This window comes from Coenobita brevimanus, chromosome 23 (genome assembly GCF_032717465.1).
Source record: "Coenobita brevimanus isolate Jiangsu-jjx chromosome 23, ASM3271746v2, whole genome shotgun sequence".
Lineage (NCBI taxonomy): Eukaryota > Metazoa > Arthropoda > Malacostraca > Decapoda > Coenobitidae > Coenobita > Coenobita brevimanus.
Genome location: NC_136976.1, coordinates 67,398,264 through 67,416,423, shown reverse-complemented (window position 1 = coordinate 67,416,423; position 18,160 = coordinate 67,398,264). Strand labels below are relative to the sequence as shown.

The 18,160-nt window shown below is 39.4% G+C and overlaps 2 protein-coding genes across 4 annotated transcripts in view; one reads left to right on the top strand and one right to left on the bottom strand.

The window, feature by feature from the left end:
* The first annotated feature begins 282 nt into the window (after positions 1-282).
* Positions 283-8,796, top strand: LOC145393010 (thioredoxin domain-containing protein 12-like). Its single transcript, XM_080267329.1, has 4 exons — positions 283-381; positions 5,618-5,731; positions 5,942-6,085; positions 8,481-8,796. The coding sequence occupies exons 1-4, from the start codon at positions 294-296 to the stop codon at positions 8,630-8,632; spliced, it is 498 nt and encodes a 165-aa protein (XP_080123455.1). The 5' UTR covers positions 283-293; the 3' UTR covers positions 8,633-8,796.
* Positions 8,797-14,798: 6,002 nt separating this feature from the next.
* Positions 14,799-18,160, bottom strand: part of Nrg (Neuroglian) — a 598,682-nt gene continuing 595,320 nt past the window's right edge. For 2 of the 3 annotated variants that reach the window (XM_080267325.1, XM_080267326.1), the window contains one exon: positions 14,799-17,832. In XM_080267325.1, coding sequence (XP_080123451.1) covers positions 17,723-17,832 — 110 coding nt within the window. In that variant the 3' untranslated portion in view covers positions 14,799-17,722. The remainder of the gene's footprint in view (positions 17,833-18,160) is intronic. The other variant, XM_080267327.1, reaches the window with a different exon arrangement.

Below are 18,160 nucleotides of genomic sequence, written 5' to 3'. Positions count from 1 at the left end.
TCTGACCCCAGTGTTTCCGAATACAGTGTACAGTCGGGGACAAAGTTCACCTGATTCACCCATTCTGCGTATCACATTTTTTTTTTTTTTTTTTGGCTAATATTCTTAAATTGTGAGAGGCTTGCTATGTCTCTCTCTCAGAAATGATTCCTTTTTATATGATGCGTTAAGAAGGAAAGCGACGGACATGTTTATAGTAAAAAAAAAAAAAAAGGAACACTATGCAAACTTTTGTACAGGCTGTACTAACAGCTGATGTCAGTAACATGTGTGCAACTGTTGTGGGTGGTACCATGGAGGGTTTCTGTTCATTCAAGACCTACCTTTTACTTCTTTGCACTCTTACGATAGGAACATATTGCACTGAAGACTTGGGAAGAGGTAGTATTTTAGTTTTCAGTGTTTCCGAGGTGGATGCATACAAAAGGATGTGGTGGGGCTTGCCACAAAGCTTCGGCAAAATTTGTGTATAGGGTACAAAAAAACATCTGTTGAGTCTTGCCACATCCCTTCAGCAAAGAGAGATGTAGTAACATAAATTTAGTAGATTTATACCGTAAAATGTAAATGATTCCATAAAGTAGCACTACCGGTAGAGCATTATAGAAGTACTGTTTAAGTATAGCAGCACTTGTCGCTGCCTGGGACGATATCATACAACCTTATCACTGGGTCGTATGGGTTCAGCGAGTTATGACAAAAACACTACACTCTCTCTCAGCTTCACAATTAATTTTTTACATGTCCTTCATTGGTACTGTCTAGTGCTTGCTCCTGCAGTGGATTGAGTAGTATATTTATATGTGGCTATGGCTAAGCTTTACAAAGCGTAGTTTATGACAGATATACAGTACATGCAAAATATGTACAGTATTAACGCAGTTAATGTAGGATATGATGAGAAATGTAATATTTTGTTTACTTTGCAAGACTGGAAAATAATAACTGGTTGTATACCGTATGTAACTATACATGTAATGAATGTACTGTAATGCTTTCTAGACCCTTGGTGCAAATTCAGGGTATTTGTGAAGAATAGATGTTAACACATTCTCATTCATTAATCACAAGATTTATTCCATCAGTGTACTAAGTTATGGATTCCCATATTTGACAGTAAGAGGACATTGAGAAGGATTATCCAGCAATGGGATGTAGGGCTATTTATTAAGTTTTCAATCCCCAAATTATAAAAATTGTATGATATGGCAATTGTTGGAGAAACAGTACCGGGTATTAGTAAAAACCACTACTGGTACTGAATATTACATCAGTATTTCAATGTACATGAAGTGTTTTTCATTAGTTTGTATTTTTTCATCAGTAGCTGTTTGTTTTCTTCCAGTTTCCATGTCCTTCTGAAAAACACCTAAGCTAATGAAGTGGAACTTTATGTGATTAATTTGGAACTAAACATGAACATATCAAATGATAATACAGGTATGCAACAGTTGGCTGCATAAAAAGCTGGAAGAGGTTAGATGAGATTGTTCCTTGGAGACTTGAATTGGTGAGTCATAAAAATCATCATAAGTGCAGCTACATTGACATTTTCATCATCCATTAAACCCAGAGTTTTTTGTTTTCTTGAAGGCTTAGTTAATGTTTGAATGATTGTGTGGCCCATGTCAGTCTTTGATAATACTCTTACTTGCCTTTTTTTTCTCTCTCATACCTTCCCCTATCATAGTGTTGGGATTTAACCCCTCGGCTGCATATAGCATTCCAGAAATGCTGATCAGTAGACTGCATTGTACCTTCCGGAAGAGCGGTGTTAAATATTGTGAACTTTTCAGTCATCTTTTCCGCCTAATGCATGCTTATGCTTGATGAGTGGGTTGCGAATCATCGGTGTGGAGTGTAAACTTTGTCTGAATAAAATGTTATCATGTTTGGTTATGCATAAGTAGGTCAGAACACATGATGAAAATACTGTTCAATTTTTTTTTTAGTTGGCTTTCCTGCACCACAGACATGGGAAATGTTTAGGGCTGCCATAGGTAAGGGGTTAAGGCTGGGATGATGGTAGCATCTTGATTCACTTGCAGTACTGTTGGGTGCATTCCACCCCACTGACCACTTTTACATCTGTTACTTTGGTGCTGGGGAGCCTGCATGTGGTAGTGCTGTGCGCTCTGGGTGGAGTGAAGCAGCTGCAGCATCCACCCAGAAGCCAGACCTCCTCATATTTTTCTGCATCATTCCATGGGGAAGGACCTTGATCAGACCTGGGCAAGGTGCTGTCCATCACAAGGGGGTGCCAGTTCCCTTGACAGTGTATATACTGAACTATACCTGTAGGATAACCCCACAGAAGCAGTTGCTTACCTGTGGTCAACAAGTCTTCTCAGCCAGACAGACGTGAGCTAAAGAATAACAGCATTTCTTACCATAAACTATTGCTTTCCACGATCAGCCTTACTAGCACAGTGCAGCAGGACTGCCTCAACACACTGCAGACCTTGGTTGAGGACAACAGGCTGATGACTGCCCCAGCTAGATCTACTGCCCACTTATCAATGTTTGTGTGCCACACATACTGTCTGCTAACTTGGTGTGACATACCACCGAACTCATCTTCAAGGACCGCATACAAGATATCAGGAGGTGGTGTGTCCCCATTGTCAGGGCAACTACAGGGCCAGATTTTGGGCAACAAAACAAAACATTCTTTTCACTCTGCAGACAATACATAAGCTCTGTGATGCCCTATGCCTCCTCAGCATGGATTGCCATACTGCTACAATACCTCACAAATCATACAGAACAATGCCCTATGCATCATCACTGGCCTCTCACACTAGTACTAAAGTCCTTCCAGTCAAAGACTACCTTGATATGAGAGGCACACACACACACATAAAACAGTCACCACACAGATGTCATCAAACCCCCAACAGCGACATCCCACCTTTAAACACTCCAGCACAAACAGTGATGAAACATCTATATATTCATGTGCAGGTCAGTACAGCACCTCAGTCACAGCACCATACTATAATCCCCCCCTTGTGACATCCACTAGTCAAAGATGTCCTTAAATAGAGATGATCAAGTTCACCTAGGCAGACTTAGAGCAGGACACCAACACTCCTCACCAGCTTAGATTTGGGTTAGGTGGAATCACAGATGACATGTGCCCAGCTTGTAGAATAGGCCCACACAATGTAAAACATGATGGAGCACTGCACAGCACATGTTACACTAAGATGCAGACACAGCATCAGTTATGTAGGAAACCTGTGAGACAACCCCATAGGGGCAGTTGCCTGCCTGCGGTCGACAGGTCTGCTCAGTCAGGTGGTCTAGGATTGAGCAACAACAGCAACTACCACCATCTGAATCATGCATAAATTTCATTGCTTTTTTTGTAAACTGCTTTGTTTACAGCGTACAGTATATCACCTTGATCAGTACGGTGCCAAATTTGAGTACATATTCTCTTACTTTCAGACAACTGCTAACATACAGTAGTGGTAGAGCTCTTTAGTTGTGAAAAGGCTGTGTTGTACATTCAGCTGTTTCAGTCCTTGAGAGCTGAATGAAGGTTTTCCAGCTAAGCTAAGTAGGTGGTGGAAGTGAAATAGGGCAGTCTCCTACCTTTACAGTAAATGCTTTGGACCAATAGTAACGAGCTTGATGCTTTCGTAAATTCCTAAAAGAATAATATGATGTTGCCATTTTGGTAACTCTCAACCTCAGCATTATCATAGGTCATTTGTCCTAACTTGGCCAAGATTTTTGTTGTTATATTGCAGCAATATTCCATGTTGCTCAGTGGCAGAAAAAGGCACCAATATGGCTCTGTATCCTTTCCACGGCACCTCTTCATGACCAGCACCATATTCTAGCGTTACCTAAGTCTGTTGCTACAGCACAGCATTCAAAATGAAGGGATGTCACTTTTAGGTCATTAAGAGCTGTCGCTCACACCCAGTCTGTCTGGACGAGCAGATCCATCAACTGCAAGCAAGCAACTGTCCGAGCAGGGTTGTCCCGTGCGGTGAACCAATGTTCCCTTGTGGTTGACAGCACCTCACCTCAGCGAGGCATGGGGAAGGGGAATAATGTGGAGGTGTGATTCCCGGATGGACGCTGCACTCACGTCTCTTCAACCAGTTGACAGAGGCACCATAGCAGGCTCCGTGCCACCCTACAGTTTGGTGTTATGGTTACCACCAGTAATTGAAAATGGTTTCCTGGGTTACATAAACCCATTACAGGAAATCACAGGAGCCAAAGTAAAGTAAGGTGCAGTGACCCCAGACTCAAATAAAGACCAGGTTAAAGTAAAAAAAGTCCACGCAACCCTCTTGTGTGGAAGTACTTTAATTTCATATCCAATCCAGTCTCACTGAACTCTGACTAGAAAAAGCTGACTTTTCTTTTTAAACCTTTCCACTGTTAATTCCTGTATTTGCTTTGCTAGTAGAAAAAATATCAGATGTAGTCTTTACTCCATAATCCATTCCATCATGTTTGCAATGTGTGGAATATACAGTAGTCTGTACCAAAAAGAATTAATGTTTTAATGTAATTGTGGATGGTAGGGATTCCACCATCCACTCACTTGGTGCAGTGACACCACACTGACTGGCAAGTCAAACTGTTTCTTTTAGTCCAAGAAGCTAGTTACTTTGTTGGGTGGTAACCATATACAGTAACCAAATAATTCCTCATGGTTTAGCGGGTTAAAGGCTGTGCTAAGCTGACTCCATACCTTTTTTACCTCTGCACACTTGTTGACTTTATACATGGGTTTTATTTGCCCTAGTGTAGAGTACAACTCTCGTGTGGGGAGGCTACCCACATACAGCTCTTCTCAACAAAGTGGAGTCAAAGGCTTTTCATCTCATTAACTCTCCTCCTCTTACTGGCTACCTTCAACCTCAGTCTCTTCACTGAACTGTTGCATCTTTATCTCTCTTCTGTCGCTACTTCAATGGTCATTACCTCTCTGAACTATCTGCTTGCATCCCTCCACCACTACGACGGGTGGGTAGCACCCGTCTAGCAACAAACTCTCATCCTTTTTCTGTCAAACTCTCTAATGCAAGAGTTAACCGTTACTCCCAATCCTTCATATATGCAACAGGTCAACACTGATACTGTCTCCTTCTGTCTGTATTTCCTACTTCCTATGATCTCCAGTCTTTCAAACGCAGTGTGTCCAGGCATCTCAAAATGAATGGATCTTGAATTTGGCTCTCTGTTGTATTGTTTTTGTTTTTTCTTAGAAGGAATGGTTTGCAGGCTTTGGCCTTTGGTTCCTTCATCCATGCATTAAAAAAAGAAAGAAAGAAAAAAAAAGTGGATGTGTTCTGTAATGGTTAAAATCTGGGGAATGGTTTGGGTTTGTAGCTCACATGAGGTCACCCATGGGAGAGGGAATGGTCACCTGTGTCTTTATGTTGGGCCAAGCTCTTGGCCCTTACACTCCTATTGAGACAATAAAGTACTAAATGGTAGATAATTAATGTTTGGCTATACTTCACTCCTTATACTTCATAGGTGAGAAAAAAGATGAAGACTCTTAGTATCATATGTTAGCTGAAATCACGTGTACAGTGTAAATCATTTGCTAGGTGCACCATAACAAATGTTTTCTCCCTTACAGGTCTTGGGGAAAAATATGAATGGCATTCATTGGAAGATGGTCTTCAGCTTTCTAAAGAAACTGGAAAGCCTCTCATGCTTGTTATACACAAATCTTGGTGTGGTGCATGTAAAGGTAGGTAAAGGGTCGTAATGTAGACTATATAGTGTAGTGTATATGAAACATGGTTTACTGTACATTAACTGTTTTTGGCAAAATCATAAATATGAAGCCAAATACATTTGTTTTGTTAATGGCCTGCAAGTAATGAATATAAACAGTATTAGATAACAGCTGATGGAGCTAATACAGCAACTATTTATTATTTTGGTTTCTCATTTTTAGCATTCAAACCCAAATTTGCTGAGTCCACTGAAATCCTTAAGCTGAGTGAACATTTTGTGATGGTGAATACAATAGACAGTGAGGAGCCAAAGGATGAGAAATATGCTCCAGATGGTGGATACATCCCACGCATCCTTTTCCTCAGTAAGTTCATTTAAACTATACTCTTTTAGCTGAAACTTGACAGAAAATAGCCATCCCTCAACAGTAAATGCTGACTTGTAAAAAATATATATCAGTATACGTATAGTATATAGATAGATAGATAACACTAGAATATGATCCTAATCACAAAGTTACCAGGAATGAGTGTGGAGGGTGGACAGAAGTGACTAGGAATGATTGTGGAGGGTGGGCAGAAGTGACTAGGAGTGACTGTGAAGGGTAGATAGAAGTGACCAGGAATGAGTGTGGAGGATGGATAAAAGTACAGTACTTAGGAATGAGTGTGGAGGGTGAACAGAAGTGACTAGGAATGAGTGTGGAGGGTGGATAGACCTTAATGTAAGGAAGGCTATGGGCACTGGAGTCGAAGAGAGTGTGCGTATTTTACAGTGTATGCCTTTTTGGAGAGAATGGATGTAAATAGGGTGGTTGAAAGGGTATATCTGAGTGAGTTTGAAGATGGAAGAAGGTGCATATACTGTATATGGTAAATGAGTGTGTGAGAAAGCAGTGTATGGAATAGATGAGCTAAGCATTTGATGGGATCAAACCATTTGGAAAATTTTTTTAGTGTATAAGGGTTTGACACCCCAATTTTACTCAGTGTTGTGATAGTTGTTACTCAGGTTGATAGGTAGGCTACTGTGGAGTGTTTAAGTGTAGATGGTTATGCCTGTGAGACTGAGTCAGGATTCTGAGTACTTGGGCATGTTGTTCCTCCCTCCCCCTTCTTTATACCTTGGATCCTGCCTCATTCCATCGTTAGTTATGAAAAGAGGTCAGGATGATGATGGTTAACTTTAATAGAATATCCGGTACTACAGTTGTTCCAACCTGGAAAGGGTTAATTAATCCTACCAGTACATGCCATCCTCCCCCATAGACACCTGTTTATTTATCCCTGCATCTCATTCTCAGTATTCCTTCAATCTGTGTATGCATTTATCCATACAAAAAGAAACATTTGTTGTTGCCTACATGCATAAGGTGCCTGTGTGATCAGTGTGTGCAACAGTGACAGTTTTTTAAATGAATGGGGTAAATTTTCCACACATGCACTGTTGTGAACATTAATGTGAAGCCACTTCTTATGATGAATATCGGTAACAAGGAAATGAGCAGCAACTTTTCAGACTCATTGGTTTGATCCTCAGAGCCTAACCAGCTTTTCAGAATGTTATGGAGGAGTTGTATATGTACATCCCAAAACTGGACTGATATTGTCCACACTGTACATAATCATCAACCTCTCTCAACTATGCCTGCACTTTATTCTTCTAGCACCTGTACTGTACTTCCTTTTGTATCTTAACTTTCTTCAGTTTGTTAGTATTCATACTGCCAAATACCCTAATACCAGAGTTGGTTCTGAGTGCTAGGTGGAGGCACTCACCATCCACTCACCTGATGTAGTGCATCTCTCGGGTGTCCACCCTTTCCTCTCCTCCTTCCTTCTTTCCTTCATTCCTCCTCTGTTTTTCTTTCCTTCCTTCTTTTCTTCATTCCTCCTCTGTTTTTCTTTCCTTCCTTCTTTCCTTCTCCTTCTTCCAGTGGCTGACTTTACACTTCCTCTTCGGACTTCCTTTCCTTCATTTTATCCCCTTCCTTCTGCCTGTGGGTGACTCTACACTGAGTGACAAGCCAAATGGTTTCCTGTACACCAGGAAACCATTTATTATGCTGGGTGGTAACCATTTAACCAAATTATGGTCCCTGGTGGTTTAGTGGGTAATTATGGCGCTCCAGTCAGATTGAGCTGGTGAAGGTTTATATCCAAGGGATGGTTGGGGTTTATTGCTCATGTAATGCCACTCAGGGATGAGTGAGGCTGGTCACTCTCATCTTAAATGTCAGGACCAACTTGCCTAGCCCCAGGCTTCTACGCTTCTCATGGGGCAACATAGGATTGGATGATTGATGGATGGATGGATGGATTCTGAATGGCAGTGTGGGGGGGGGGGGAAGTGTCCTGTTCATCATATTACAGCTCATTAAAACCCTCTTGCCCAACAAGTTTGCATGTACAGTACTGTACTTAAAAATTCGGACTGGCACTGTTTGTAAGGATAAATCAGTACTAGGAGGGCAAAATAAAATCTTATTATGTATTCTCTAAACTTTCCTCTGTTGTTGACATAATCACTCAGTCTGTTACTATCTGTAGCCAGAAGTTGGATTAGAATATCTGGATTTAAACTGTACCACCATAGGTCAGCAGAGACAGGTTATGGTTGTACCATTCTATTTAATTTTGGTTAAAGTGCATATTGCTTTTAATGAAATAAAGAAGTATGAATTTCCTAGCATGTCAGAGATGTGCTCAGCTGAGTTCCTTTGTAGAAATTGTATTGATATAAATTGCTTTCCATTTCAGATGCAGCTGGTGAGGTTCAGAAGGATATCTACAACAAGAGTGGTAACCCCTCATACAAACATTTCTACTTTGATGCTGATGGAGTTGTGAAATCCATGAAAGAAGCCATTGAAGTATTAGGACAGAAGTTTAGTAAAGGAGATGAACTTTAATGCTAGCCTGGTTTGACTTTACCCAGAGTACAACAGTTTCTTACCAAAAAGTGCTCAATATTTATATTTGCTAAGCTACCGTATTTTTTGTATTTTATATTCCAGCTTTATAGAATAGAATTGTAAAGATCCTAATATAGTCCATTTCTGTAGTCTGAACATGTTTAAGTTATTTTTATTATGGCCCCAGTCTCATTTGAATATCACTTGTGTAATTAGTAAAGGCAGTCTTCATTATAAGATTTTTTTTTTTTTTTTCTGTGGTAAGTCCTTGGTGGTACCATTGGTAGAATATTCATGAAGGATGTGATGTGGCCTACGCATCATGGTTCAAGTACAAGAGGTGGCCAGAGGTTTTTCTATCATGTAAATGCTACTGGGAGCATGGATTGGTGTCCTACCCATGAATGTTGTGGATTAATGGTAGCCTAGCCTTGGACCCCTACTCTCTAAAGGGAGCAAAATGGGATGTGGCAGTTACTGTTTGAATATCAAAAATGCTTATTGAAATTTTTTGCCACCCATGAAGTTCCTTTGCAGTTCCACCATAATACACAGGGTGGCTCACTACTCTGAAGCCGAAGATTATCACCAATATAGTTGTTATTAACCCCCCCCCCCATCCCGACGTTTTCTGGGCAGTGGTACGCCCCAGTCCCGACATTTTTGGACCTTTTTTTTTTTTTTTTTTTTTTTTGGGCTCAAACATCCGCTTTTGATGAGAAACATCAAAAATTCATAGAGAGATCGCTCACCTGAGGTTTAAAATACTCGATCCAGGTAGGAGTACCTCCTTACCTTACAGGGTTTTCTATCAGGTTGGCTGCAAAGAAAACGAGTTCTATGGGAGGATAACTATTCCACACCACTCATAAACGGTATTTATTTATTTATTTGGTATGAATATATATGTACGAGAGTATATTGGTTTTCAAACAGTAATATAGGCATTATAAGAATTGTTTCACTCACTAACTCATCACCATTCCTGACCTTTTTTTGCCACATTACCTGATCATCATTTCTGACTTTTTCTTCCTCTAATGTTTGTCCTCCACATTGTCATCGATTGGGGAATCACTCTGGCCCTGAATTTCGTACCATGGCATGACATGGCTTTACTGGCCAGGTCACTGATAACAGGTGAATTGCTGAGAAAAGGGCATGCAGGGGGGGGAGGAGGTCATGCTGAGTAAGGCATTGTCCCTGCCTGGCATCTTGTAGAGGAAGGTGTCCCATGTATATGTGCCAAAAATCACTAGCGAAAATTGAAAATTGTGCAAATTAAATTGAAAAGTGTGCAAATTAGGGACCTTGCAATGTTGCCGCGTTAATTTATGTCTCCGGGATATGAGTGCACATCACGTGAGGACGTGAATTCATGTCTCCGGGACGGGGCGGGTTAAAGAATGAATTTACAGTACTGTACTTGAAACTCAAACTTAAAAACATTTATGTCGGTCTTTACTATCTTCGAGAAGCTGCCCAACTTATGAATGTAGAGTGACAAGTCAGAAATAAAATACTGTACTGCCCTCTCACTAGCGCAGGACTGAGTGGACATCAATCTGTCAACTGCATTGATTCAGTGATTGTGCCATACTTTGTAATTGACTGCACAAACTGTGTCTAATTTTCCTGACTTAACTCATTATTTTTACCCTAGCTGAGGATACTTTAAGCAGAAGGATATAAAAACAAGCAATACATGTATGATTAGCAAAAAGAAAACATTACAAGGGAGAATGTAGCCATCTGAGTGGATAAGTTGCACCAAAAATTTGCAAGTCTGGAACACTGCATTTAATAATATTTAAATACTGCACTGACAGAGATGGCTTTGAAAACTTTATGTAACTGTGGATAAATTGTAATGAAATAAAGTAATTAAAGATCAAATTTAATTAAAACTGTTTCATGAGTAATGAAGATATTTAGACTTTTGGGACCTCAGAGTAGTGATTCACCCTGTAGCAGCAGCTGTATATAGAAAGTGATACAGTATTTAGCATATAACAGCTAACTCAAAGACAAATGACCACCCCTTACAGGATTATGGTGTCTGGCTCTAGATAGATAGATAGATGTTTTAGAACTTAACTTTTACTGTAATGGGGACTGCTTATCATCATTTAAGTATGCAGTTGGTAAATATGTACCATAAGAGAGGGTAGCTGATTCTTTCCACTTACTGAAGGTTATCTACAACCCACTGGTAACTACTCTGATAACCTGTTTGTCAGTTGGGTCCTACTGCCATCCTTCGCCATATCCCAAATACCCATTCTTTTATTTACCACTGCCATATCACTAAAATATTTTGTACATCTCCCAGTTATATGCAGTGTGTCCCGGGAGGAAAGGGCATAGCTTTGGGAAATGACAGATGAGGGAATTCTAAGCAAAATATGTTATATGAACCTCAATCCAAATTTCAACAGTTATGGAGCTATAATTACAGATAACCTTATGGGTAAAAATGGTCTCCCTCATAATTTGTCCATAAGGTCATTAGTAACTGCAGTTCCATAACAACTGAGTTTTGGACAGATGTTGATTTAACATTTTTTGCTCAGAATGCCTTCATGTATCACTTCCCAAAGTTAGGCCCTTTCCTCCCGGAACACCCTGCATATCACCTTTGGTCCCTAATGTGTAATTTAAACATTTAGAAATAATTAGGGGTCTTTGTTACATACCATATACCAGGAATATAAACTGTTTAGAAGTATGAGACATCCCTAGCATTTATCCAGTATGGATGGTGGATGTCAGTACTGAAGTGGTGACATGTGGAAGTGAAGTACACAGGAGGGCTGCTGGGGTACAAGGAACAGGCTGTCAGGCCTGTGCCCAGTCAAATACATGCTATCTTTGACCTGAAATTACTCAAGGACAGCTCAGTTACTGTGTCTCAAAGACAGCCTAAAGACCAGGGGTTATATTTATTAACACCTCCGTGGCTGTACGACTGGAATTTTACGTGTACCCCCGGCTGACGGTAGGGCCACTTTCTGAAATTTCGAAAAATAAATTTTTTTCCTTGCTGTATTGAAGAGGAAGTTCCGATGCACCTGGCAGTGCAAATTTCAGCTTCCTAGACCCATCCTGTAGCGTTCAATCGAACGCGGAAGTTGTGTAAATTTAGGCAGCTGATACTAGTCAGGTAGGTTACAGTAATGCAACATCTTTTTTTTTTTTTTTTTTTTTTTTTTACCAAGAAACATTGTCAATGGTGTTGAAAGGTGTGAAATAACTAGATATGCATATTTTGAAGTTTTTCAGTACATAATGTGTGAGGTTTGAATTTAAAAAATATTATGAATTTATTTTGCATTTTTCGGTGTTTATTGTGTTTATGGTAGTATTGACTTATTTTTGTAGACTGGATGGTGGAGTTTGTTTGAAAAGGGAGGCGAGAGCCTGGATGGTGGAGTTTGTTTGAAAAAGGAGGCGAGAGTTTCTGTTTTCAGACCTAAATGAGATAAACATCATCCCTTGAGTGTACAGGCTGGACAGTGAGGATTGAAATGTGAGACGAATCTGCCTTTCGCACCTCGCACGAGCTGATTAGCAGGAAGGGAAGGGAGGCCTTTCCACCCACGAAAGCATCACATGAAGACAGGAAACTTTCCTGTTATGCTTGTAAAGGGCAAAGAGTATGTAAAATGATTCAAAACAGTACAACAAACCTGAGCAAATAGGTAAAGATAAGAAGAGCATATGTGGAATTACATGGAGAGACAGACTGACAAATGAGGAGAGAAGGAGCATTGTGATGTGGATGTGATAGAAAGTGTTAGAAGTACAGTACGTTGAGGTGGTTTGGCCATGTGGAGAGGTTAGAGAGCGAGAGACTAACGAGGAGAGTGTATGTGGGTGAGGTGGAGAGGGACAGATGAAGGGGGAGGCCGAGGATGAGATGGAAGGATGAAGTGGAGAGGCATATGACAGAGGGGGGTGTGAGCTGGGAGCAAGGCAATGAAGATGCATTGGACAGGGTGACATGGAGGCAATTTGTCTGTGGCCACCCCTTACAGGACTGAGGTGTCTGGCAATAGATAGATAGATAGACAAATAAAATGGGGTTTGTATATTTGTTTTCGTTTTTGAAGGCTCCAACATGCTTGCATGCGTCGGCCTTGGTCACCTAATGGCGGCTGTCCATGCTGGACGATCTATTGCAGCCTCCCTGTTCAGTCCCTCAACCCTGAAGTAACACTTAATGACCTCATCCCATGTCTTTCTCGGTCTACCCCTCATAACCCCACCCCCAGTATTAACACCTCTCACCTTCTGCACCCAATTATCATCCCCCATCCTCTCCACATGCCCAAACCATCTCAATCTACCTCTCCTCATCGGAACACTAATACACTCCAGTCCCATCCTACCTCTTAACTCTTCCATTATAAACCCAGCCCCCCCAGACCTTGCACGCAGGGACGCACAGCACATCCACCTAATCATTGTCATTTCTGTATGTCTGAGTCAGTGAATATCCTCCTCCTTTTCTGCCCAGGTCTCACTACCATACAGCATTGCACTCCTAACACATGCTGCATACAAAGACCCCTTAGCATGTAGGGAGAGTCCTCTCAATGTCAGGAGAGGCAACAGCTCCCTGAACTTCTTCCAACCACTTCTCACCCTAGCCACAGAGCTAGCTCCAGCCCCACCTCCAGCACACAACATGTCTCCCAAATAACAAAACTGGATATGCAGTTATGCAATCCATAAAATGGTGACTATTATGGTGTACCCATCATCAAAACCTTTACTGTTGCATCAGGAATGTTCAGAGCAGCATTTGATGAGCAAATGACCCTATACCCGACATATGGCTGCATTATTAATACTGAGAGTGGTGTAAGCAAGCACCGAATTTCACGGTCAGTGTATGGAACATCTGTAATTATTACCATAGATGTGACCAGCCTGCATCCCACATTACAAAATGTAGTCATCAGCGATACAAAAAAAGAGTCAGACATTCAATCATCAGCACATTTCAGAAATTAAAGTAATAAAACTACCATCCTCACTTTTAATAATAATGTACAGCCCTTAAGACCTGTAAGGGTCCTATCTGACTTAACATAGTAAATGGTTCCTGGGTTACAGGAAACCATTCGTCTTGTCACTCAGTGCAAAGTTACCTGAAGGCAGCACTACACTGAGTGGGTGGGTGGGTGCCTCATTTACCATTATGTCGCTGTGGCCCCTGGCTCAACTGAACACGAACCTAGAGACCTGCAGACTGAAGATGCCCCTCAGCAGTCTACCATGCTCCTTACGGAGGATAAGGGAGAGAGGAGGTGAGGGACACTTATATAACTGGGCATAACCAAACACCTCTGTTGTCCGGTTATATAGGCGCCACTGCATGAAGGCATCTCTCTGCACCTGTAAAGTAAATCAATATTAAGTGGCAAATGGCTTATCACCAAAGAGGTCAAGGCAAGAATTTTAGTTTTCACAGAGCTGTATCAGAATACATAAATAAATTCAGTAACAACAGGTAAGTTCTAACTGAACAGTTTAATATCTGTCACTGGAAAATAATTGATAACATACTTTAATATTTTATTATTTTTGTTACTTCTGTTGACAAGCTTTACATGTTTGCAAAGTAGTTGATGAGAATGTAAGACCATCCTAAATACAGCAGTACTTTCAATATAGTAAGGGAAAGTGATGTAAGAGGTAAAAAAGTTTTTACATTTTATGTAGTACTGTTATACTGAAAATGCTGAATTACATCTAGTACTGGTTTCATTTTCAATAACATTTGTATAGTATTAAACAATCACTTTATCCCTTTTAATATATGAGTTCACAGATGATGAGACTTGGGAAAGCAAATACAGTAGAAAGAACATCTATGGATAAGAATCTCTGCCTCATAATCTGTGTTGCAGTCATATATATATATATTTATATGGATATATGCAAAAGGCATGATACACACTTCATACATCATCACTGTACATTGTTATTAAAGACATACAATCACACTCGCACGTAAAACTACCATTATATTCTCTGCATGGAATATTCCCTGGAGTGCAGTGATGATATACAGTACTGTGAAGGCCGAACTAAAAATATGATTCTTTTAAAATATAAAAAAATAAAATGATAAAACAATTACTAGCATACTTAATTTCTTTTTTTTTTTTTGGACTATGCATAATGAAAATAGGCACTTCTCAAAATTCTAAATGGACATTTGCTACATTTCTTGCTTGAAGCAAATGAGTAACTATATGCTCATTATGTCACTGTTCACAACCTATACATTTGCTTACTTCCATTGAACTGTGGATATCATATACAATATAAATAAAAAAAAAAATTTATGTATATATATACTTTCTACATAGGTACCATTACATAACTTTTGGACCTTTCACACTAGGTACCATTGCAGATATCTAACTCTTAAAAAAAAGAAAAAGAAAATGTAACAGTGCTGCCACACACATTTCCAACCTCCTTCAAAGTACATACAGCTGCAGCAACATGCTCCAACAAAATATGCTGCCGGCAGTAAGAGGTACATTATAACTTTGCAACAAACGTCCCTGTTCTGAGCAAAGAATATGTATTTCTTTTAGACTAACCAATTAGCAAGAGTGTATCTAAGAATTTACGTAACATTTCATCAGAAGAAAAAACTATCCATTTTGTTACAGGCACTTTTTTTTTTTTTTTAACCCTCCAACAAGCCATAGCCCACCTATCAAAATATTTTGATGGTTTCAGATAAATGACTGATTGCAAGTCTGATATTTTTAACAATTATTTTTCTTCTCACAATTTTCATTCATTCATTCATATTCCACCTAGTATAAATACTACCATTCCTTTACAACTCTAGCTAAACAGAGCCACCTACCGTGTTGTTTTTGTGGTCCCAAGATCATCTACATGTGAACCCAGTGGACCTCAGGAAACCAACCACTTCAGCTGGGCACTCCCACAGATCTTCTGTTGAAGTTATGTTGACGGACTGTCTGTGTTGTGGAAGTGTAGTTTATGAGGTGAGTGTGTTGTTTGTGTGAGTGGCTATATTATGGTGAGGACACAGTGGATTGTATTTTGTGTTGGTACTGCAGCAAGAAGGGGTAATGGCCACAAACCCTAAGCAATACTGTACAACAATTTTTTACCGTTCCTTATTTCTGGAGTATGAGACCAAGGTTTTCACACCTTCAGTCATTACCATAGTTGAATTATTCATTAAGCCTTCATGCTCAGACTCTGAGAACAAGATAACAAATGCTATATAGAAGAATAGAAACCCAGAATGAATATTTTTTTTTGTTTTAACAACTAAGGCCAACAATAAAATCTCTCCAAAATTACACCATTCACCTGTGTACAGAAATTATGGATGTAAATATGTCTGATAGCACTGTTTTTGGGAACAACTTCAAAAATAAGATACAAAATTATTCCTGTATAAAAATAACAAACATTCACACAATTGCTGGCAATGTTTTTACAGTTTGACACTTGGTGCTAGTCACAGAATAACTACGGTATACATACTGACTGTGACATGGGAATATCTTGCTGGTCACACTACACACAGTTCATCACTGTAAAGATAAGGACAACGACCAGCCTTCCGCCACCTCCAGCACAAACCCAGAGATCATTGGTATATTTGTTTCTGAGTACTGTATGTGGAACTACTGTACAAGAAAATTCTGCTCATACCAGAATCAAGTATAACAGATTTTAGCAGTTTGTGCAAATATTGTGAGACATGGAAAAAATATAAAATGAGATTATAACTGTAAGAAAACCATTTAAAATCCTTGGGAATGAGATTTACACAAACAAATGTTACAACAATATCAGAGATGACCAATGAGCCTGAAATTAACAAATGATTCTCATGAGACTTCCTTTGGTCAGTTCATCAGGTTAGTCTCACAGCACCACTGATAAAGACAACCTCATTCAGTTCATCATATTCTAATGGGAAAGAAATGCTAGCAATGCTGATTTGTGATTCAAGCTGACAGTAGGCACATATATATCTTAATTGCAACACTTACATCAATGCCAGGAGGCTATATAGAAATGTTTAAACAGTCTCCTTATCAGGATCACTTTCCTATAAACTAAAAAATCATCTGAAACTCCCCCTATGTAAGGGCATAATTTAAAGAGAGATTCTGTGTAAATGAGATTCCACATAAACACAGCACATTTGCTATAGACTGGTGAAATAATAGTATTCCACATACTGTGTACATACAGTTTTTCAAACATGAAATCATCCCTAAGCAGTTACATTATTTCAAGTTAGCCCAAGTTGGTTTGGCAAATTGACTTGCCAGGTAACAAATGAATCAATTGTACAATGAAAATGGTAATGAAACTTACTTCCTCTACCCTTCAGTATCAAGAAACAATAGTTTTGTTGCCATATTTGGCACACATATATATTTTTATATATGTATACACAAAGTTAACTGTTTTCAATTTATACACATTGTTAACCTAAGTATTAATTACCTTTTATTTATATAAATCAAGTTTCATGACTGCTATTACCTTGGAAACTGTTGTAAGTATGACTACTCTATCAGGAATATTGAGGTAAGAGTCATCACAAAAAATTAAGATGGATGGATCTGTTAATCAAGCTTTTAATGGCTTTTGTCTCAACTGGGTCAACTTTATCACCTCTGAAATAAAATTTAATGATGACTGATGAAAAATGATTTACTGGAAAAATCTTTGATTGCTTGCTTGATGTCATATCTGACAGCAACTCAGCATCTTGCTGCTCACTTCAATCTTACCATATTTAGTCACTTCTCAATGCCACTGCTGTCCCAAGTCAAGCAAACATATTTTACCATGCTGGTGATTAGACAACAGTGATTACCTATGAGTGAAGTAAAATATAATTTTACAGGCAATTTCTACAAAACCCTGACATAACATACCATAGTCTAAAAGACATACAAATCTTGGAAAAGTGACTGTAGTAAGATTGGCGGTGAGGGGTAGAATGGCATCAGGTGAAGGTTGAAGGGCCCACAAGATGATGGTGATGGTTCATATCTAGACAAAAGTGGCCATGGCAGACGGTGATTTATCTTCAGGGGCAGGCTTCCTCTTGCCACTGGCTCCTCCATACTGTCCAATGAATGACCCATCTTCTGTGAACCTTCCTGTTGTTTAAGTAAAGTGAGTATCAGCTGATGTGACAAGGAATGACTTTGCCCAGAAAAGAGCCCTAATTTTATCCACTGTCATTTATTTGGGGGAAAAAAAAAAAAAAAAAAAAAAATCATATGCTCTTAAGCAATCACATATTTCTGGAAGTTATCACAGGCTTTGCATAATAAATATCTATTCTAAATTTACCAAAAACTGATAAACTGGATATCTTTTATAAATTTTCTGACATATAACTTTACAGACAGCTAATAAATTTACTGAACACTGATAAATTTGATGCAAGTACTAAGGAGAAGCCATACCATAGTAACAACTCAC